At 43.8% G+C, this 24,597-nt stretch overlaps 1 protein-coding gene across 1 annotated transcript; it reads right to left on the bottom strand.

The window, feature by feature from the left end:
* Positions 1 to 1,007: 1,007 nt before the first annotated feature.
* Positions 1,008 to 21,707, bottom strand: LOC123757669 (solute carrier family 2, facilitated glucose transporter member 8). Its single transcript, XM_069327287.1, has 10 exons — positions 21,650 to 21,707; positions 12,954 to 13,052; positions 10,009 to 10,257; positions 9,113 to 9,241; positions 8,414 to 8,623; positions 7,576 to 7,772; positions 6,346 to 6,496; positions 2,982 to 3,125; positions 2,304 to 2,407; positions 1,008 to 1,728 (listed from the first exon to the last, which is right to left on the bottom strand). The coding sequence occupies exons 2-10, from the start codon at positions 13,036 to 13,038 to the stop codon at positions 1,507 to 1,509; spliced, it is 1,491 nt and encodes a 496-aa protein (XP_069183388.1). The 5' UTR covers positions 13,039 to 13,052; positions 21,650 to 21,707; the 3' UTR covers positions 1,008 to 1,506.
* Between the last annotated feature and the right edge of the window lie 2,890 nt (positions 21,708 to 24,597).

Raw genomic sequence — 24,597 nt, forward strand, 5'->3', positions numbered from 1 at the left:
TGCTTAACGTAGTGTTCAGAGTGCTTAACGTTGTGTTCAGAGTGCTTAACGTTGTGTTTAGAGTGCTTAACGTAGTGTTCAGAGTGCTTAACGTTGTGTTTAGAGTGCTTAACGTAGTGTTCAGAGTGCTTAACGTTGTGTTTAGAGTGCTTAACGTAGTGTTCAGAGTGCTTAACGTAGTGTTCAGAGTGCTTAACGCTGTGTTCAGAGTGCTTAACGCTGTGTTCAGAGTGCTTAACGCTGTGTTCAGAGTGCTTAACGTAGTGTTCAGAGTGCTTAACGTTGTGTTCAGAGTGCTTAACGTAGTGTTCAGAGTGCTTAACGTAGTGTTCAGAGTGCTTAACGTAGTGTTCAGAGTGCTTAACGTAGTGTTCAGAGTGCTTAACGTAGTGTTCAGAGTGCTTAACGTAGTGTTCAGAGTGCTTAACGTAGTGTTCAGAGTGCTTAACGTAGTGTTCAGTGTTCTTAATGAAGTGTTCAGAGTGCTTAACGTAGTGTTCAGAGTGCTTAACGTAGTGTTCAGAGTGCTTAACGTAGTGTTCAGTGTTCTTAATGAAGTGTTCAGAGTGCTTAACGTAGTGTTCAGAGTGCTTAACGTAGTGTTCAGAGTGCTTAACGTAGTGTTCAGTGTTCTTAATGAAGTGTTCAGAGTGCTTAACGAAGTGTTCAGAGTGCTTAACGTAGTGTTCAGAGTGCTTAACGTTGTGTTCAGAGTGCTTAACGTAGTGTTCAGTGTGCTTAACGCTGTGTTCAGAGTGCTTAACGTAGTGTTCAGAGAGTTTAACGTAGTGTTCAGAGAGTTTAACGTAGTGTTCAGAGTGCTTAACGCTGTGTTCAGTGTTCTTAATGAAGTGTTCAGAGTGCTTAACGAAGTGTTCAGTGTTCTTAATGAAGTGTTCAGAGTGCTTAACGTAGTGTTCAGTGTTCACATATTCCAGCAAGATAAGAGGAAATAGGATTTTTTTCGTATGAAACACATGACCAATTGGCCTTGTGTTTGAACATGAAAATATGTTCTAATACTCTATATATGATCCTATGTTCTCATGTTCTATATGATCTTATATATGTTCTCAAGTTCTATATATGATCTTATATATGTTCTCAAGTTCTATATATGATCTTATATATGTTCTCAAGTTCTATATATGATCTTATATATGTTCTCAAGTTCTATATATGATCTTATATATGTTATCAAGTTCTATATATAATCTTATATATGTTATCAAGTTCTATATATGATCTTACATATGTTCTCATGTTCTATATATGATCTTATATATGTTCTCAAGTTCTATATATGATCTTATATATGTTATCAAGTTCTATATATGATCTTACATATGTTCTCATGTTCTATATATGATCTTATATATGTTATCAAGTTCTATATATGATATGTTGTAACTACGATCATATGTTTTAATGTTCTATATATGATATCATGTTCAATAAAAGTTCTTATGTTCTATATGTGTTCGTATACCTATTTTCTTATGGTGTTCATTTCAGGAAATGGTTCTCTCTGGGGTTCACCCCCTGATATACTTCAGGGTCGTCTTCCACAGCATTCCTGTTGGGGTCGTACTTGGGACGCCCGAAGTGCTCCGCGATCTCCTGCAGGCTCTTGCCCTTAGTCTCCGGGAGGCCGGCCACGATGACCAGGAGGCCACAGAGGGCCATGGCGGCGAAGAGAAGGTAGATCCCGTCACTCCCCAGGGCGTCCTGGAGGGTAATCAGGTTATAAGAACACATTGGGTCCATACGAGGCAGATTCTATGGACCAAGAGGAACTTCCTCGTATGGACCAATGGGAGCTGCCTCGTATGGTCCTATTTATCTCGATCTTGGAGGCTTCGTCTGTAATTATTAAACAATTTACGAGCTCCGAGGCGCTACAATGATAGTAGTATCCTTGGGTTGAGGAGGATCTAGTACCGGTTATGAGGTCGTGAACTGTTGAGACATATGGACAGTGCCGCCAGGATCGAGCCACAAGCTCCATATCTCGTAGGTAAACAGATAAGTCTTTTGAAAATAATTAAATTATGTTACACATGTGCATTAACTGAAAGAGAGAGAGAGAGAGAGAGAGAGAGAGAGAGAGAGAGAGAGAGAGAGAGAGAGAGAGAGAGAGAGAGAGAGAGAGAGAGAGAGAGAAAGAGAGAGAGAGAGAGAGAGAGAGAGAGAGAGAGAGAGAGAGAGAGAGAGAGAGAGAGAGAGAGAGAGAGAGAGAGAGAGAGAGAGAGAGAGAGAGAGAGAGAGAGAGAGAGAGATAGAGAGTGAGAGAGATCACCTACCTCCAGAGGCAAGAAGGTCAAGTTGACAACGAAGCCCAGCCCCCAGCTGAATAAGGTAACGATGCCAGTCGTCGCCTCCTTCACTCTGGGGTGCAAGAGCTCACCTGGGGGAACAGGAGGAGCACCTTCACTCTCGGGTGCAAGAGCTCACCTGGGGGAGCAGAAGAAGCACCTTCACTCTGGGGTGCAAGAGCTCACCTGGGGGAGCAGGAGGAGCACCTTCACTCTGGGGTGCAAGAGCTCACCTGGGGGAGCAGAAGAAGCACCTTCACTCTGGGGTGCAAGAGCTCACCTGGGGGAGCAGGAGGAGCACCTTCACTCTGGGGTGCAAGAGCTCACCTGGGGGAGCAGAAGAAGCACCTTCACTCTGGGGTGCAAGAGCTCACCTGGGGGAGCAGGAGAAGCACCTTCACTCTGGGGTGCAAGAGCTCACCTGGGGGAGCAGGGGAAGCAGCCCCAGGTAGAGTCGCTCTATCTCTAGTTGACACGTGTCGTCTCACACTTGACTCGAGGGTCATCACCTCTGGTGGCCTTCGCGGGGACAAGAAGCCCACGGCATATCGAAAGCACTCAACCCCTTCCACCTCATCAATTATGTGGACATTGATGTCTTCATTACCTTCAGACGCTAATAAATATTACGTAACCTGACGATAGCGCTATATAGTGACTACTCACCTAGCAAGACCCAGGCGATGGGCCCAGGACCCAGCGCGAAGGAGGAGATGAAGACACACATGGAGACGAGAGGCAGCCAGCCCAGCCGCTCACCCGTCCACACACTGTCTGTCTCCCTCAGGTGGAAGTACTCGCCTAAAGCAACTAGTGAAGAGAGAGCAAACAAGCACAGTTAGCTAACAGAATATACGGCCATCACAGACGTTCAGATCCAGGAAAGACCTGGGTAAATACTGTGGGAAAACCTGCTGGGATTGATATGAGAGGAGAACTACTAGGGGACTTGTACTGAACTAAATTAAAAATTACTGTCTGCAAATTAATTTAAACTAAAATCTCTAGCTAGGGTCGTAAATCCTAGCTCCTCTTTTCCTAATGACAGATTGTGGGCTGTAAGGGACAGGTGGGGTGAATGAATTAGTTGATAGGTTGATTGAAGATCCACAGTCCACCTGCCAACAGGTATCTCACATCAGCTTGTATTTTATACAAGGATAAGATTTAATAAATTCAGTTCAATGACTGAACACTGGCTCTGTTTAAATCAGAGATTCAAACATGTACATAGTCTAGCCTAGCACCATAACTATTAACAGCCAATATATTTTTATACTATAAACAACAATTTAAATTGTATAAGTATGATAAATGACCTTAAATATGGTCTAAGTACTGTTAACTAAGTACTAGAAATTATATTCAATTAAATGAAGTTATATGATAACTTAAAGATAACTAAGCAAGCAATTCTTAACTTAATTTATATATTCAAGTATATATGCAGATATATTCAGTTTATATGATGTTCAGTCAGACTGATTGAATCTTTTCCCACACCATGGACACTCATGAGGTTTTGTTTACTTATTGTGACTGAATCTTTTCCCACACAATGGACACTCATAAGGTTTAGTGCTTGGATAAAGATTTCAGCTGCTGCACTACAATATTAATAAACTTACTGAAATATGAGGCGTTGCCTCGCTCTATAACCGACAGACAGACTTATATGATATTAAAGTCATACAAGCATATAATTGGCCAATTAATACACTACTGTAATAACATTCAATATACTTCTCTGCCTGCCGGGTGCCTGTCTGACAGTGTGCCAGACTGGATAACTCTCTTGTCGTGAGTTTAGGCACGATATTTTATATCACAGCTTTGCTGTATGATGTTCTAGTAGCGTTGCTACGAGATTGTCCTTAATTGCAGTTGTAGAAAGATGATAGTTGATGAAGATGGAGGTGGAGACAGTGTCACTGTGTGCTCCACTCTTCACTTATAGATATAAATGTTCTAGGAATTTTCCTTGTAGATATATTGTCCAGGTACTCCCCCAGTTCTAGAGAGTGTTCACTGGTGATAAAGATAATTTGATTAGGTGTCCTGAGCTAAATAATGTTCACTAAGGCTCCATCACTGTTGTTCACTTCTTTGTAAACAAACACGTTCTGGCCGCGGGGTGTGGTGGGCGCTTCTTGTTCCCAAGATGCCCTTCCCTCTCCCTTGAGAGGGGTAGTTTTCAATGAATATTGATTGATTATTTTTACTGTCTAGACATATGATTGAGATAAGATGTGATTATAATATAATTAGATATAGGATATAAAGATTATAAGTAGTACTTGATAGTACTACTGATTCTTATTAAGCATTCGATTTATAATCCCTACCGGAAATCGAATCATGTTCCAAAAGTTTTTTAATTAAGAAATTCTTCTAAAAACTTCTGGATTCTTGAGAGATCATGCACAAAGTCACGTAGGCACCTATAGGGCCCTATGGTGTACGTGATCCTAGTGGCATTGTCATCTAGGATCAAGATGTATAATGAATCTATAGTGATTCTATAATGATTCTGATATGATTTAGATATGATATAGATATGATTTAGATATGATATAGATATGATTTAGATATGATATAGATATGCTTTAGATATGATATAGATATGATTTAGATATGATATAGATATGATTTAGATATGACATAGATATGATTTAGATATGATATAGATATGATATAGAAATAATACATTTCTTAGATGATAATATAGATATGGTGGGTAAATTTCCCACAAATACAGGTTTGTAAACATGGGGTTCTTGATTTATGGAGCATATTACCGGGTATTAGATGTGGGATCGCAGGAGTGTTTCAAGCGTAGGATAGACATATATGGATGAGTTTGGGTGGATATAAATAGAAAAGGCCTCGTATGGACCAATAGGAGCTGTCTGGTATGGACCAATAGGAGCTGTTTGGTATGGACCAATAGGAGCTGCCTGATATGGACCAATAGAAGCAGCCTCAAATGGACCAATAGAAGCTGCCTCGTATGGACCAATAGGAGCTGCCTGGTATGGACCAATAGGAGCTGCCTCATATGGACCAATAGAAGCTGCCTCGTATGGACCAATTGGAGCTGCCTGGTATGGACCAAGAGGAGCTGCCTCGTATGGACCAATTGGAGCTGCCTCGTATGGACCAAGAGGAGCTGCCTCGTATGGACCAAATGGAGCTGCCTCGTATGGACCAAGAGGAGCTGCCTCGTATGGACCAAATGGAGCTGCCTCGTATGGACCAATAGGAGCTGCCTCGTATGGACCAATTGGAGCTGCCTGGTATGGACCAAGAGGAGCTGCCTCGTATGGACCAAATGGAGCTGCCTGGTATGGACCAATAGGAGCTGCCTCGTATGGACCAATAGGAAGTTGTCGAAAGTGTTAGGATCTATCTTAACTTAACACAGTCAAGAGATGTTAAAATTTATTTACTGGGTCAAATACTGACCTTTTCCAGGACGCAGTTCACAACAGTTGCCTAACTTTGAGGCACCTATGTCCTGATCAGTGAATGGGTGCATCAGGTGAAAGGGGACGTTGCTTAAACGTTTTCCTTAACAATTTCACGTATTTTTTCACGTTATTTCACAGTAACGTGAGAAATATCACGTTATTGTTATTTCTTGTGTGAATCTGATGGAGCATTGGTGGAGAACTGCATAACCTGTGCCAGGTGATGCAGTTTGCTACTAAGCCACTAAGAGAATATGGAGATAACAGTGAAGGTGCATAACAGGAGGACTGTTAGACCAGAGTGCTCAGGCCCCGTAGCAACCCGCTGGAGAAGGCGGGAGGAGACACTAACCCAGTGAGAGAGACGTAGCAACCCGCTGGAGAAGGCGGGAGGAGACACTAACCCAGTGAGAGAGACGTAGCAACCCCCTGGAGAAGGCGGGAGGCGACACTAACCCAGTGAGAGAGACGTAGCAACCCCCTGGAGAAGGCGGGAGGCGACACTAACCCAGTGAGAGAGACGTAGCAACCCCCTGGAGAAGGCGGGAGGCGACACTAACCCAGTGAGAGAGACATGAAGCTGAGGGAGAGGACCAGTAGGAGCCTCCTGCCGGCCCGGTCCATCAGCACGGCGCTCAGGCCCGTCGCCACCACCTGCATCACCCCCACGATCACCACGTTGATGTTGTCGTCCAGACGCACGCCGGACGCCTGCTCACACGACAGTTGATTCAATTGAAATTGAAATAAGTTTATTGAGGTAAAATACACACAAAGGGATGAGGTAGCTCAAGCTATTCTCACCCCGTTCAGTACAACGTGTTAATATATACATAGACACACATCACAAACAATAAACATATTACCGAACATTCTGAGAGATAAACATATACATTTCCTCCTTTACACAAGTTGTAAAGGAGTTGATGTAGTAGCTCTTTTGCTTAATGCACAATGCAGTTGAATTCAAATGCATTTGCAATGCAGTTACTTACAAATGTCTTACCAAATGCAGTTTAATAAAACTTGTAAAAAATGCAGTTAAATTCAAATGCATTATTACAATTCAGTTAAGTACAGATGTCATACGAAATGCAGTTGAATATTTTTATCAATGCAGTTGAAATCAAGTGCATCATTATGAATGTCAATCAAACATATGCATAAGCAATGCAGTTGAATGGAAATTAATTACCAATGCAGTTGATTACAAATACCTTACAAGCTGTATCAGTAACAAACATGTTGGTTAACAGTTTCAATATAAACTTACTGTAATTTCATATACAACTAATGTATTTACATACATTATTAGTGTATTTCATGCATTATTAACATATTTTCACACATTATTAATGCATTTTCATACAATATTATTGTATTTAACACATTCCCAACATTATTAGAGTATGTATTGCATTTATGTGTTTTATTAATGCATTTAATGAATATTTCTCTGAGCAGCTAACCGTTTGCACAGCCGTTTGCATACCCGTTTGCACAGCCGTTTGCATACCCGTTTGCACAGCCGTTTGCATACCCGTTTGCACAGCCGTTTGCATACCCGTTTGCACAGCCGTTTGCATACCCGTTTGCACAGCCGTTTGCATACCCGTTTGCACAGCCGTTTGCATACCCGTTTGCACAGTCGTTTGCACAGCCGTTTGCACAGTCGTTTGCACAGTCGTTTGCACAGCCGTTTGCACAGCCATTTGCACAGCATTCACAGGCCTCTGGGGCGTAAAACAAGGACATCTGTCATGTACAATAATTACAATGGAGCAGTTTACCTGGAAGATAATGGCCATGTTGAGGAGAATGGCGCCTGCGCCGGACAGCTGGACCGTGGCGAAGACTGTCAGGCAGAGGAGGAAGGGCCTTAAGATGTAAGGCTTGAGGACCTCCTTGAAGGTTACTCGCGTATGCATGCCCTCTTCCAGCGACTGCTTCGTCATCTGGAGTTCTTCCTCAATGTCGTATCTCGCACCTGGGGTGGGGGGGGGGGGTAGTTAGTGCACCTGTGGTGATGTTGGGGGGGGGGGGAGTACACCTGGGGTGGTGTTGAGGTAGTTAGTGCACCTGGGGGGGGAAGGGGGGTAGTTAGTGCACCTGGGGTGGGGAGGGGGGTAGTTAGTGCACCTGGGGTGGGGGGGGGGTAGTTAGTGCACCTGGGGTGGTGTTGAGGTAGTTAGTGCACCTGGGGTGGGGAGGGGGGTAGTTAGTGCACCTGGGGTGGGGTGGGGGGTAGTTAGTGCACCTGTGGTGATGTTGGGGGGGGAGGGGGAGTACACCTGGGGTGGTGTTGGGGTAGTTAGTACACCTGCGGTAATTTAACTTTATAATAATTACCTATAACATCACAATAGGTTTACATTCCAGTTTTCTGAGCCCCATTTCCTTGGACGCAACCCCACAACAGTTGCCTAACTCCCAGGTACCTATATACTGCTAGGTGAACAGAGGCATCAGATGCATGCTAATGTGCCGATGCGTCTCATCCTACCGGGGAATCGAACCCTGGAATCATAGTATGAGCTGGCCGCGATAATCCCTCCACTACAGGCAAACGAATATAGTATTTCAGAATTAATACCAATATTTAAATAAGATGAAATGAGCATCACTCACCTCGGAAGTGCTGTAGGGATGCTGCGGCTTCTCTCATCTTCCCTTTAGCGAGGAGGAAAGTCGGAGATTCGCGTGTGAAATAGACCGTGGCTATGTACAAGAGGTTAGGGGCGCCACAGATGACGGCTAGCCACCGCCAGCTGCTGACGTAGATGCCACCAAAGTAGGCGAGCAGCATCCCTAGAGTTATCATCAGCTGGTGCCCGCTGGCTGATGGTTAAGTTGTATTATTACATCGTTGTATTGTTGTATTTTATTCTGTAGTTGAAGCACAATAACCTCATGTCACTATGAGAGAATAACGGGGGGGGGGGGGTGTAGTAGAATAGAACAGTGGTGGAATATTGGTGTATCGGAGTACAGGGAACGCGAGTTCAATCCCACCACATAGCCCAGTATGTCCCCGCCAAACACACACCGAAACTACGCCGTTGATACAACGTTCGAACAAGTTTTAACACCTCCTAACCAGTTATATCAACCAATATAGCAAGTTGTAACAACGTTCTAATACGTCATAAACAGGCTAAGCCAAGATGTAACAACTTTATTACAAGTTGTAACAAGCGGAAAATAGAGACAGTTTAGGTTTGTGTTTCCAGCGTCATCACATAATCTGTACGTCACCAGTAATCACATATTGGCTACACAAGGTCAGCAGCAACAAGGTATACCATCTAGGGATGGACAAATGCTCACCAAGGGCGCCTCTGATGTCTGGGGAAGCAACTTCGCCCACGTAGGTGGGGGCGGCGGTGCAGGTGGCACCCATGCTGGCACCAATCAACACCCGCCCGGCTGCCAACATGGCGAAGTTCTGCCCAAAAGCTGATCAAACAATATCAGAATAGATCAGTAGTCGTCGCCTGTGTCCATTCCAGTTATATTTCCATTGGAACTGGTCAGTCCTATATACAATACAACCCGTTCTCGCACTTTCGTATAGTCAATATTGACTTATTAAATACGTGCATATGTGACATACTAGTTTACCTTGAAAAGCTTCATAGAAAACACCGACCTTACCTAACCTTCTTAGTATGTTAAGATAAGCATCTTATTGCTTCGTAATTACAATTATTACTTAATCTATTATAGGTATTGGTTAAGTAATAATTGTAATTATGAAGCAATAAGATGCTTAACTTAACATACTAAGAAGGCTAGGTAAGGTCGGTGTTTTCTATGAAGCTTTTCAAGGTAAACTAGTATGTTTAGTATGTCTCATATGCATGTATTTAATAAGTCTATATTGACTGTAAGAAAGTGCGAGAACGGGTTGTACAATAAGGAATTAAATTTTCATTAGAATTCTGAAAGTTTTGCATACAATAATGATTTTTTCCCCAGGACCTGGGATGAATCAAGCATTTACACAACCAGTTACGAAACCTTTGCATCTATCTTCAACCATGGCGGATTTGTTTACATTTATTGAACAGTTTATGAGCTCCGCAGCGCCACGAGGTTGTTTACAACAGTAATAGCCTTAGGTCGTGAAGTATCCAATCTCCTAAACTGTTGAATACATGTAAACAAAACCTCTATGATTGTTGAAAGATGCACAGGTTTCGTAAGAGGTTGCGTATAAGTACCTATGAGTGCCCAGCCAGCCAGACTGAGTGGCCCCGTGAGAAGCATGGTAGGCCTCCTGCCCAGCTGGTTGGTACACAGGCCGCCTCCGAGGCTGCCAGCCACGCCTCCAAGGTTCAGCGACGACATGAACCAGTCGTACTGCTGTTGGGTCAGGTGCAGCGTCTCCCCCGTAGTGTTGGTCATCAAGAGCGGCCCCGCCGGGGACGAGTACCCCAGTCCGGTCCCCATCACCAGTCCTCCGAGACAAGCTGTGTGACACGAGAAATTGAAATTGAAATTGAAATAAGTTTATTGAGGTAAAATACACACAAAGGGATGAGGTAGCTCAAGCTATTCTCACCCCGTTCAGTACATCGTGTTAGTACATACATAGACACACATCACAGACAATAAACCTGTTACCAAACATTCTGAGAAATGTGACACGAGGGGTGTACAGGGTAATGAAGGGAGTTTAGTAACCATAGATCACGGCTCGAACCTCTGCCTGTGCATTTGCCAGACAAGTTTCGAATCACGAAACCACTACGCCACGTAGGTTACGGACAATGGGTTTCAACTGTTGCAGGCCAATTAGCTGTTTTCATATCGGGTCTCTCCATATGTATCTAATGGTACGGAGAACACTTGTATATAAAAATTATATGTAAGATTTGAAAATATATAACTGCGGGTTCACTGCATGTACCCACAATTCTTGGAAATAACTATGACTAAATTGTTGCGAGTGCCGAAGTGTTGGGAAAGGTGAGGCGGGTGACAGTTGCCCGACGCGATGGGTATCTTCCCACGGGGTCAAATGAGGCCCATCAAAGAGCTGAATGATCGCAGAATGGGACAAACTCATGAATAAAGATGGCCACTAATGTGTATGTGTGCAGCCTCCTACGGTCACTGGAGCCTGTGATCACTCCACTACTTGTTTTGCAATGTACTGACGATTCAAGATTGTTTTGTGGACTATTGAGTGATGTAATTTTATTCCTCGTGTCTGTCAGTGATGTGTGAGATGCATCACGGGAATGTTAATAGTGTGCCAGTGTTGCATATATTGCATAACGCAATCACCAGAATTACACACACATATATATATATATATATATATATATATATATATATATATATATATATATATATATATATATATATATATATATATATATATATATGTCGTACCTAGTAGCCAGAATGCACTTCTCGGCCTACTATGCATGGCCCGATTTGCCTAATAAGCCAAGTTTTTCTGAATTAATATATTTTCTCTAATTTTTTTCTTACGAAATGATAAAGCTACCAATTTCATTATGTATGAGGTCAATTTACTTTTATTGGAGTTAAAATTAACGTAGATATATGACCGAACCTAACCAACCCTACCTAACCTAACCTAACCTATCTTTATAGGTTAGGTTAGGTAGCCGAAAAAGTTAGGTTAGGTTAGGTTAGGTAGGTTAGGTAGTCGAAAAACAAATAATTCATAAAAACTTGGCTTATTAGGCAAATTGGGCCTTGCATAGTAGGCTGAGAAGTGCGTTCTGGCTATTAGGTACGACATATATATATATATATATATATATATATATATATATATATATATATATATATATATATATATATATATATATATATATTCACATACTACATAAGTGTATATCAGAGGCAGAAATATTGTTTTTCATAATAAAGGGACCTGTAAGGAGGGTATTAGAGTAAATAACAGGAAGCATCTGAGTGGTTTCACAACCAGGCTTTCAAGTCCTGTTAATTACCTCCTGTATTACATGTTCATCCATTATATATACGCTTGGGTATATATATTTGTATAGTACACTATAATGTCTTCGCCTTGGGCCCTGTTATTCTCCTTGTAGGGGATAACAAGCGTCTTCCTAACGTTATCGTCGAAATTGGTATTATTGGAACGATTAATTACAATTATTTGGCAGAGTTGACGGTGCAAGAGCTGCCAAGCAGGGCAGGTACTCAGGCAAGAGCTGCCAAGCAGGGCAGGCACTCAGGCAAGAGCTGCCAAACAGGGCAGGCACTCAGGCAAGAGCTGCCAAGCAGGGCAGGTACTCAGGCAAGAGCTGCCAAGCAGGGCAGGTACTCAGGCAAGAGCTGCCAAGCAGGGCAGGCACTCAGGCAAGAGCTGCCAAGCAGGGCAGGTACTCAGGCAAGAGCTGCCAAGCAGGGCAGGCACTCAGGCAAGAGCTGCGAAGCAGGGCAGGCACTCAGGCAAGAGCTGCGAAGCAGGGCAGGCACTCAGGCAAGAGCTGCCAAGCAGGGCAGGTACTCAGGCAAGAGCTGCCAAGCAGGGCAGGCACTCAGGCAAGAGCTGCCAAGCAGGGCAGGCACTCAGGCAAGAGCTGCCAAGCAGGGCAGGCACTCAGGCAAGAGCTGCCAAGCAGGGCAGGTACTCAGGCAAGAGCTGCCAAGCAGGGCAGGCACTCAGGCAAGAGCTGCCAAGCAGGGCAGGTACTCAGGCAAGAGCTGCCAAGCAGGGCAGGCACTCAGGCAAGAGCTGCCAAGCAGGGCAGGTACTCAGTCAAGAGCTGCCAAGCAGGGCAGGCACTCAGGCAAGAGCTGCCAAGCAGGGCAGGTACTCAGTCAAGAGCTGCCAAGCAGGGCAGGTACTCAGTCAAGAGCTGCCAAGCAGGGCAGGTACTCAGGCAAGAGCTGCCAAGCAGGGCAGGTACTCAGTCAAGAGCTGCCAAGCAGGGCAGGTACTCAGGCAAGAGCTGCCAAGCAGGGCAGGCACTCAGGCCTACACATACACTTAAGACACTCTCCTTATACCTGAGTGCATTCACTCCTTCCGCTCATACATTTACCTGCTTCATTACATTTACGATATACGTCTGTAAACCGAGTGAATATATTATATATAGATACTATCTATACATATATGTCTATAAATTATACGAGTAAATCCATTGAGACTCACCTGCGAGTGTGGCCAGGTACTGGGTGGTGTGGGAGGGGGTGGAGTCTCCCAGCAGGTGTAGTGCTGAGTGGCTGGGCTCAGCCATCCCTCCTCTCTCTCCTGGGGTCAAGCAAACATCAGTTATATACAGTTATATGAACGAGAATCTCAGAATTGTAAGCATATTTAAGAATTTATGAAACATTGCTCCTAATGGTGTATCAGTGATGCCGTACCCATGATGATACTCTTCAAGACACTGGTGCTCTCTAGGGTGGAGTCCTGATGCACACTAACAGCCCCATTCAGAGTCTGATAAACTACTGGCCTGGAGAGCGTGCAGAGATCCTTAATTGCTAGTATCCACTCAAGGAAACATCTAAACTATTGGGACCGACTAAAATGTCTAAATCTGTATTCTCTTGAGCGCAGGCGGGATATATATATATATATATATATATATATATATATATATATATATATATATATATATATATATATATATATATAATACTTAATACGTGGAGAATAGTAGAGGGGCTGGTCCCAAACCTGCACACAGAAATAACACCACATGAGACCAGAAGGCATGGCAGGATGTGCAGAATACCCCCATTGATGAGCAGAGGTGCAACAGGTACTCTCAGAGAGAACTATCAACATCAGAGGCCCGAGACTGTTCAACACGCTTCCTCTACACATAAGGGACATAACTGGCCGACCCCTCACAGTGTTCATGACAGAACTATCAACATCAGAGGCCCCGAGACTGTTCAACACGCTTCCACTACACATAAGGGACATAACTGGCCGATCCCTCACAGTGTTCATGACAGAACTATCAACATCAGAGGCCCCGAGACTGTTCAACACGCTTCCACTACACATAAGGGACATAACTGGCCGACCCCTCACAGTGTTCAAGAGAGAACTATCAACATCAGAGGCCCGAGACTGTTCAACACGCTTCCACTACACATAAGGGACATAACTGGCCGACCCCTCACAGTGTTCAAGAGAGAACTATCAACATCAGAGGCCCGAGACTGTTCAACACGCTTCCACTACACATAAGGGACATAACTGGCCGACCCCTCACAGTGTTCATGAGGAACTATCAACATCAGAGGCCCCGAGACTGTTCAACACGCTTCCACTACACATAAGGGACATAACTGGCCGACCCCTCACAGTGTTCAAGAGAGAACTATCAACATCAGAGGCCCGAGACTGTTCAACACGCTTCCACTACACATAAGGGACATAACTGGCCGACCCCTCACAGTGTTCAAGAGAGAACTATCAACATCAGAGGCCCGAGACTGTTCAACACGCTTCCACTGCACATAAGGGACATAACTGGCCGACCCCTCACAGTGTTCATGACAGAACTATCAACATCAGAGGCCCCGAGACTGTTCAACACGCTTCCACTACACATAAGGGACATAACTGGCCGACCCCTCACAGTGTTCAAGAGAGAACTATCAACATCAGAGGCCCGAGACTGTTCAACACGCTTCCACTACACATAAGGGACATAACTGGCCGACCCCTCACAGTGTTCATGACAGAACTATCAACATCAGAGGCCCCGAGACTGTTCAACACGCTTCCACTACACATAAGGGACATAACTGGCCGACCCCTCACAGTGTTCAAGAGAGAACTATCAACATCAGAGGCCCGAGACTGTTCAACACGCTTCCACTACACATAAGGGGCATAACTGGCCGACCCCTCACAGTGTTCAAGAGAGAACTATCAACATCAGAGGCCCGAGACTGTTCAACACGCTTCCACTACACATAAGGGACATAACTGGCTGACCCCTCACAGTGTTCAAGAAAGAACTTGATAAATACCTCCAAAGGATACCTGATCAACCAGGCTGTTATTCGTATGTCAGGCTGCGAGCAGCCCCGTCCAACAGCCTGGTTGACCAGTCCACCAACCAAGAGGCCTGGTCAGAGACAGGGCCGTGAGGTGTTGATCCCCGAAAACAACGCAAGATACGGTATGGCGCTCAGTGATCACTTCTCTAGTGCAGAGATAGGAAGAGAACTAGCAGAGATAGAGGTAAAAATTCCCGTTTTTTGTTGTTCCTCGCTGGACGATATCAGCAGTGACGCCGCGGGCAGCAAAAATTACAATGATTCTATAGTAATATTTTAATATAAATTTTTACTCCTGCGTATGAATGTATGTGTGCGTATATGCGTGTGTACATGTATGTATGTATGTATGTATGTATGTATGTATGTATGTATGTATGTATGTATGTATGTATGTATGTATGTATGTATGTATGTATGTATGTATGTATGCATGTATGTATGTATGTATGTATGTATGTATGTATGTATGCATGTATGTATGTATGTATGTATGTATGTATGTATGTATGTATGTATGTATGTATGTATGTATGTATGTATGTATGTATGTATGTATGCATGTATGCATGTATGTATGTATGTATGTATGTATGTATGTATGTATGTATGTATGTATGTATGTATGTATGTATGTATGCATGTATGTATGTATGTATGTATGTATGTATGTATGTATGTATGTATGTATGTATGTATGTATGTATGTATGTATGTATGCATGTATGCATGTATGTATGTATGTATGTATTATGGGCGTGTAGAACACATGTAATATGAGTCACGGAGTCATGAACAGTGTTGCAACCTGCAGGTTATATAATTTGTTGCACGATAACAATATTTTAAGAGATAATTAGTAAACACTTGAATGGTCTCGTGTTTCCTAGTTATAAACTGTGAATTCTCAAGGTTGTCAAGGGGCTGTTTGACAACCTTGAGAATTGTCAAGGGACTGTTGCTGTTGCTGCTGCTGCTGCTGTTACTGCTGGGGGGGGGGGATATAGTTTAATGTTCTTCATGTACAAATTGACAGTTTTCTTGTACTTATTGTATATTATTAACTCCAACTTGTGGTTTGTGTCGCAAGGTCCATATGTCTGTCAACAATGGCTCTCAGGTCTCTTCCCTCCGTGTGGTGAGTGGTGGACAGGAAGCTCATGTAGAATATTTTAATACGAGGGACACATACTGTATTGGTGGCCGGTTATAAATGCTGGCGGTCCGGTAAAAATGTATCCAGTTTTACTCTGTCTTTGAGAATGTTGACTTGATCAACGAAACGCATCGCTTTGCGTCAGGTCAGACTATATCTGTAAGGTGATCTTTGGAGAGTTTATTATTTAACTTTATTATCACATGAAGTAAAACATAAGAAATAAAGAGGAGATTCTTGCTAGAATTACTAATCTCACCCTTTCTCTCATTCAATAAAACACACTGACACACACACACACACACACCCACACACACACACACACCCACACACACACACACACACACACACACACACCCACACCCACACACACACACACACACACACACACACACACACACACACACACACACACACACACACACACACACACACACACACACACACACACCCACACACACACACACACACACACACACACACACACACACACACACACACACACACACACACACACACACACACACACACACACACACACACACACACACACACACACACACACACACACAAACACACACACACACACACACACACACACACACACACACACACACACACACACACACACACACACACACACACAAACACACACACACACACACACACACACACACACACACACACACACACACACACATACACACAAACACACACACACACACACACACACACACACACACACACACACACACACACACACACACACACAAACACACACACACACACACACACACACACACACACACACACACACACACACACACACACACACACACAAACACACACACACACAAACACACACACACACACACACACACACACACACACACACACACACACACACAAACACACACACACACACACACACACACACACACACACACACACACACACACACACACACACACACACACACAAACACACACACACACACACACACACACACACACACACACACACACACACACACACACACACACACAAATGTAATGTAATGAAGATAGGTGTAGGGAGCAGGAGGCCAGATACAAGGTATCATCTGGGAGAGGAAATTCTTCAGGAGTCAGAGAAGGAAAAAGACTTGGGGGTTGATATCACGCCAGACCTGTCTCCTGCAGCACATATCAAGCGGATAACATCAGCGGCATATGCCAGGCTGGCCAACATACGAACGGCATTCAGAAACTTGTGTAAAGAATCATTCAGAACTTTGTATACCACATATGTCAGGCCAATCCTGGAGTATGCAGCCCCAGCATGGAGTCCATATCTAGTCAAGGATAAGACTAAACTGGAAAAGGTTCAAAGGTTTGCCACCAGACTAGTACCCGAGCTGAGAGGTATGAGCTACGAGGAGAGACTACGGGAATTAAACCTCACTTCGCTGGAAGACAGAAGAGTTAGGGGGGACATGATCACCACATTCAAGATTCTGAAGGGGATTGATAGGGTAGATAAAGACAGTCTATTTAACACCAGGGGAACACGCACAAGGGGACACAGGTGGAAACTGAGTGCCCAAATGAGCCACAGAGATATTAGAAAGAACTTTTTTAGTGTCAGAGTGGTTGACAAATGGAATGCATTAGGGGGTGATGTGGTGGAGGCTGACTCCATACACAGTTTCAAGTGTAGATATGACAGAGCCCGATAGGCTCAGGAATCTGTACACCTGTTGATTGACGGTTGAGAGGCGGGACCAAAGAGCCAGAGCTCAACCCCCGCAAACACAACTAGGTGAGTACAACTAGGTGAGTACACACACAAACACACAGAGGCGGGTGGAAAGAGCAGAGCTCAACCCCCGGAACCACAACTAGGTAAATACAATTAGGTAAACAAATCCACAAGGGCCATGACGAGGATTCTAACCTACGTCCGAGATCATCCTAGGTGCTGCCTTAATCGACTGAGCTACGACATGGTCAAAAGAGTTTAAACCAGAAGTTGTATCTAACTTACTCAAGACATTGAGAATTTGGAACATGAAATACCTCTAGGGGCCAGCGACCACTGTGTCCTAGTCTTTGACTACATGATGGATCTCAAACTTGTGACTATGGGACAAGAGATCTGGTAAAGGAAAGTTGACTACAGGAAAGGGGACTATAAGAGGATAAGGGACTATCTGGGTGAAGTGCAGTGGGAGGAAGAAATTAGAGGAAAAACAGTCCAAGATATGATGGACCTGGTCATACAGAAATGCCAGGAGGCCGAAGAGAGATTTATACCAACAGTAAAGGGAAAAAATAAGAAGGAATATAATAACCCATGGTTTAATAGACAGTGTCAGGAAGCAAAAGTGGCCAGCAGGCGGGAGTGGAGGAAGTACAGAAGACAAAGAACAGAGGACAACAGAAGCAGATACAACAGAGCTAGGAACGATTACATTAACATAAGACGAACATCGGAAAGGGACTATGAGAACGATATTGCAATCAAAGCGAAAAAACAACCTAAGTTACTACACAGCCATATAAGAAGAAAAATGTCGGTGAACGACCAAGTGACATGACTAAGGAAAACAGCAAGCAAGAAGAAGTTCCAGAAATAAGAGAAGGAATAGTTAACCAGGCACCATTAGAGGAATTTGAGATTACCAGTGGGGATGTAAGGAAGCTTTTGCTACAGTTGGATGTGACAAAGGCTATAGGCCCGGATGGAATATCGTCATGGATACTATAAGAAGGAGCAGAAGCACTGTGCCTGCCACTCTCCATGGTGTATATCAAATCACTGGTAACACGTGAACTGCCAAAAATTTGGAAGGCGGTAAACGTAGTCCCAATATAGAAGAAGGGTGATAGACAGGAGGCACTGAACTACAGGCCAGTGTCCCTAACCTGCATACCATACAAGCTAATGGAGAAAATTGTGCGAAAAAAGCTAGTGGAACATCTGGAGCGAAGGAACTTTCTGTCACAACACCAACATGGTTTCAGGGATGGCAAGTCATGCCTCACAGGATTAATTGAATTCTATGACCAGGCAACAAGAATCAGACAAGAAAGAGAGGGGTGGGCAGACTGCATATTTTTGAATTGCCAGAAAGCCTTTGACACAGTGCCACACAAGACACTAGTGCACAAGCTGGAGATGCAGGCAGGAGTGAAAGGGAAGGTACTCCATTAGATAAGGGAGTACCTAAGCAACAGAAGGCAGCGAGTCACTGTGAGGGGTGAGGTCTCAGATTGGCGAGACGTCACAAGTGGGGTCCCGCAGGAGTCAGTCCTTGGACCTATACTGTTTCTGATATATGTAAATCATCTTCCAGATGGTATAGAATCATTCCTCTCATTGTTTGCTGATGATGCAAAAATTATGAGGCGGATTAAGATGGGGAAAGACAGTATGAGACTACAAGATGACCTAGACAGACTGAATGAATGGTCCAACAAATGGCTACTAAAGTTCAACCCGAGTAAATGTAAGGTAATGAAACTAGGCAGTGGAAACAGGAGGCCAGACACAGGACACAGAATGGGAGATGAAGTCCTTAATGAAACAGACAGAGAGAAGGATCTAGGAGTTGATATCACACCAAACCTGTCTCCTGAAGCCCACATCAAAAGAATAACATCTGCGGCATATGCGAGGCTGGCTAACATCAGAAGAGCCTTCAGGAGCCTGTGTTAGAAATCATTCGGAATCTTGTATACCACATATGTAAGACCAATCCTGGAGTATGCGGCCCCAGCATGGAGCCCGTACCTTGTGAAGCACAAGGCGAAGCTTGAAAAAGTTCTGAGGTATGCCACTAGGCTAGTCCCAGAACTAAGAGGCATGAGTTACGAGGAAAGGCTGCGGGAAATTGCACCTCACGACACTAGAAGACAGAAGAGTAAGGGGAGACATGATCACTTCCTACAAAATTCTCAGAGGAATTGACAGAGATGATAGAGATAAACTGTTTAACACGGGTGGTACACGAACAAGGGGACACAGGTGAAAACTATGTACCCAAATGAGCCACAGGGACGTTAGAAAGAACTTTTTCAGTGTCAGAGTAGTTAACAGGTGGAATGCATTAGGCAGTGATGTGGTGGAGGCTGACTCCATACACAGTTTCATGTGTAGATATGATAGAGCCCATTAGGCTCCGAAACCTCTACATCAGTTGATTGACAGTTGAGAGGCGGGACCAAAGAGCTAAAGCTCAACCCCCGCAAGCACATCTAGGTGAGCGCACACACAATAATATCTAATATTGCACTTGGGTTCTGAGTTAATAAACTTAATTAATTTTAGACCTTTCCACAGTAGAGGAGTTGAATTGTAGTGAATGATTATGGCCCTCCCTGTAGAAGCTGTTTGGCACTGTAGCTTAGTCACTACACCAGCTGCCCTCCTTGTAGAAGCTGTTTGGCACTGTAGCTTAGTCACTACACCAACTGCCCTCCCTGTAGAAGCTGTTTGGCACTGTAGCTTAGTCACTACACCAGCTGCCCTCCTTGTAGAAGCTGTTTGGCACTGTAGCTTAGTCACTACACCAACTGCCCTCCCTGTAGAAGCTGTTTGGCACTGTAGCTTAGTCACTACACCAACTGCCCTCCCTGTAGAAGCTGTTTGGCACTGTAGCTTAGTCACTACACCAACTGCCCTCCCTGTAGAAGCTGTTTGGCACTGTAGCTTAGTCACTACACCAACTGCCCTCCCTGTAGAAGCTGTTTGGCACTGTAGCTTAGTCACTACACCAACTGCCCTCCCTGTAGAAGCTGTTTGGCACTGTAGCTTAGTCACTACACCAACTGCCCTCCTTGTAGAAACTGTTTGGCACTGTAGCTTAGTCACTACACCAACTGGCCTCCCTGTAGAAACTGTTTGGCACTGTAGCTTAGTCACTACACCAACTGCCCTCCTTGTAGAAACTGTTTGGCACTGTAGCTTAGTCACTACACCAACTGCCCTCCCTGTAGAAACTGTTTGGCACTGTAGCTTAGTCACTACACCAACTGCCCTCCCTGTAGAAACTGTTTGGCACTGTAGCTTAGTCACTACACCAACTGCCCTCCCTGTAGAAACTGTTTGGCACTGTAGCTTAGTCACTACACCAACTGCCCTCCCTGTAGAAGCTGTTTGGCACTGTAGCTTAGTCACTACACCAACTGCCCTCCCTGTAGAAGCTGTTTGGCACTGTAGCTTAGTCACTACACCAACTGCCCTCCCTGTAGAAGCTGTTTGGCACTGTAGCTTAGTCACTACACCAACTGCCCTCCTTGTAGAAACTGTTTGGCACTGTAGCTTAGTCACTACACCAACTGCCCTCCCTGTAGAAGCTGTTTGGCACTGTAGCTTAGTCACTACACCAACTGCCCTCCCTGTAGAAACTGTTTGGCACTGTAGCTTAGTCACTACACCAACTGCCCTCCTTGTAGAAACTGTTTGGCACTGTAGCTTAGTCACTACACCAACTGCCCTCCCTGTAGAAACTGTTTGGCACTGTAGCTTAGTCACTACACCAACTGCCCTCCCTGTAGAAACTGTTTGGCACTGTAGCTTAGTCACTACACCAACTGCCCTCCTTGTAGAAACTGTTTGGCACTGTAGCTTAGTCACTACACCAACTGGCCTCCCTGTAGAAGCTGTTTGGCACTGTAGCTTACGAAGAGCACTATTCTGGACGTGACTGTTGATCACACTATCTGTTGTTGCCAGCGTGACGGGAGGTGGATGTCACTGTGATTGATAATACCCGCCTATCTCAGAGATAAACAGTGACCACCAACTGTACTATGAATAGATCTTCCTCCCGCAGGATGCCACCCACAACAGTTGCTGAACTCCCGGGAACCGACTGATTGCTAGGTGAAGAGGTGCATCAGGTGAAAAGAATCGTGTCCAACTGTTTCTGCTCCACTGGCGAAATGAACCCGGGTCCGACGATTGTATATCGAGGACGAAGACCATTGATACTGGCTGCACCAGGTATGAAACTTACTTAAATCTTTGAATATGTTAGGTTATCTTGAGGTTATCTTGAGATGATTTCGGGGCTTTAGTGTCCCCGCGGCCCGGTCCTCGACCAGGCCTCCACCCCCAGGAAGCAGCCCGTGACAGCTGACTAACACCCAGGTACCTATTTTACTGCTAGGTAACAGGGGCATAGGGTGAAAGAAACTCTGCCCATTGTTTCACGCCGGCGCCTGGGATCGAACCCAGGACCACAGGATCACAAGTCCCGCGTGCTGTCCGCTCGGCCGACCGGCTCAATAATAATATAATAATATTATATTAATATAATATATTTAATAATAATAATTTAATAACAATAATAATATATTTAGATATTAAGTCACTGCACATCCTCTCATAAGTTCTCTATATATTTGAAACTCTGAACTGTAATGTCAGTCCTGACCTTAAACGCTTCCTAGAAGGTTGTAACAGAACCCATGAGCACCACACCGTGAACAAATACCTATTTGGTATACCAAGAGTGCGCCTTAGCCAAACTAGAAATGCTCTACAAATCAAGGGAGCCAGAATGTGGAATGACCTTCCCAATCATGTCAAAGACTGTACCTCTCTCAATCAGTTTAAGAGAAAAACTAAACACTACCTAATTAACTCCAAGTAACTTGGACAAGTTGGGGTTGGACAAGTATATGAGTGGGATTGGGGGGTTATAGACAGGAGCTGCCTCGTATGGGCCAATAGGCCTTCTGCAGTTGCCTTTGTTCTTATGTTCTTAACTACCTTACCCGCTAAAATGTCAGCCCATGTCTTACTCTTGTCAAACAACACTGTTTGTTGACCAACTTGTTTACCTGCTGACATCTGTCATGTATAAAGTTTAAAAGAAAATTGTAATCTTCTGTTTATTTAGTTACAATTACTTCTGCTGTTCCGTTCATTATGTAATTATTATCATTCTGTTTTCTTTTTTTCCATTTTTCAATTAAATGTTTGCTGTGATCTCAATTTATTTTAAGATTTAGTCTTAGTGTTCCCCCCCCCCCCACACCCTGCCCGAAATGTTGTGTGTATTAATAATAATAATAATAATAATAATAATAATAATAATAATAATAATAATAATAATAATAATAATAATAATAATAATAATAATAATAATAATAATAATATTAATAATAATATTAATAATAATAATAATAATATTAATAATAATATTAATAATAATAATAATATATTTAGGAACAGTACATACATAGTTGCAGAGTTACAGTACAAACATTGTGTTAGATTTCAAGATAGAGGTAGTACATACAATACCTAAAGCCACTAGTACGCAGAGCGTTTCGGGCAAGCATTGCCTTTACGTATTGTATGTGCTAATTCTATCTAGACAACCCAACATTCTGTTTGTAACTCGTCTTGTATGTATGTACTCTTACCAGAATAAACATTGATATATTTATTTATAATGTATAGAATTGCAGGCGATGAGTCACAATAACGTGGCTGAAGTATGTTGACCAGACCACACACTAGAAGTTGAAGGGACGACGACGTTTCGGTCCGTCCTGGACCATTCTCACAATCGACTTGAGAATGGTCCAGGACGGACCGAAACGTCGTCGTCCCTTCAACTTCTAGCGTGTGGTCTGGTCAACATGTACAGAATTAGTGCACTGGTGAGGGAAGAGAGTGAGGGAAAGATGAGGAGAAGTGTCTCCACCTCTCTGTTGTGAGTTGTGAGTCCTGATGCTTGTTGGGTGCTGTTGGCCTTACCACATGGGCACAAACACTTGTGGTTGTGGTTGCAATAACCTTTCAATTACTTGGATCAAGGAGGAATCGAACTTGGGCCTGCTAAACACGGAACGCTATTCCTCTCTATCCACTAGGCCCTGAATGCTCACAATAAGTTCTTCAGGAGTACTTAACTGCTCGCCAACTGAGACTTGGGTAGCAGTAACATAACATCTCGACCTGGAGCCCCAATATGATATATGGAAGTAATCCACTCCTTCATCCATGCTACACAGAGGTAATCCAACCCTTCATCCATCTCTTACAGAGGTACTCTACCCTTTCATCCATCTCTTACAGAGGTACTCCAACCCTTCATCCATCTCTTACAGAGGTACTCCAACCCTTCATCCATCTCTTACAGAGGTACTCCAACCCTTCATCCATCTCTTACAGAGGTACTCCAACCCTTCATCCATCTCTTACAGAGGTACTCCAACCCTTCATCCATCTCTTACAGAGGTACTCCAACCCTTCATCCATCTCTTACAGAGGTAATCCACTCCTTCATCCATCTCTTACAGAGGTACTCTACCCTTTCATCCATGCCATATAGAGGTAATCCACTCCTTCATCCATGCCATGTACATATAATCCATTCCAACATTCATTTCCTATTAGGTAATCCACTCCTTTATCCAATCATCTATATCATATAGAGGTAATCCACACCTTCATCCACGTTATATAGAAGTAATCCACTCCAACATCCATTCATCCGTGCCATTTAGAGGTTATCCATTCTTTCATCCATTCATCCACGCCACAAAAGGGGGTATTCCACAAGACCGTAGATGATAACGTCATTCGCTTTCTATCACTTGGGCAATTTCATCGA

Source organism: Procambarus clarkii, chromosome 19 (genome assembly GCF_040958095.1).
Source record: "Procambarus clarkii isolate CNS0578487 chromosome 19, FALCON_Pclarkii_2.0, whole genome shotgun sequence".
Lineage (NCBI taxonomy): Eukaryota > Metazoa > Arthropoda > Malacostraca > Decapoda > Cambaridae > Procambarus > Procambarus clarkii.

Bases quoted from the DNA above. Each gene is read 5' to 3' on its own strand.
- LOC123757669 (XM_069327287.1), bottom strand. From the start codon at position 13,038: ATGGCTGAGCCCAGCCACTCAGCACTACACCTGCTGGGAGACTCCACC. The intron at 2,408-2,981 runs GTGAGTAGTCAC...CTGTTCCCCCAG, and splicing joins CATCGCCTGGGTCTTGCTAG to GTGAGCTCTTGCACCCCAGA. The intron at 1,729-2,303 runs GTAGGTGATCTC...ATTACCCTCCAG, and splicing joins TGACCTTCTTGCCTCTGGAG to GACGCCCTGGGGAGTGACGG.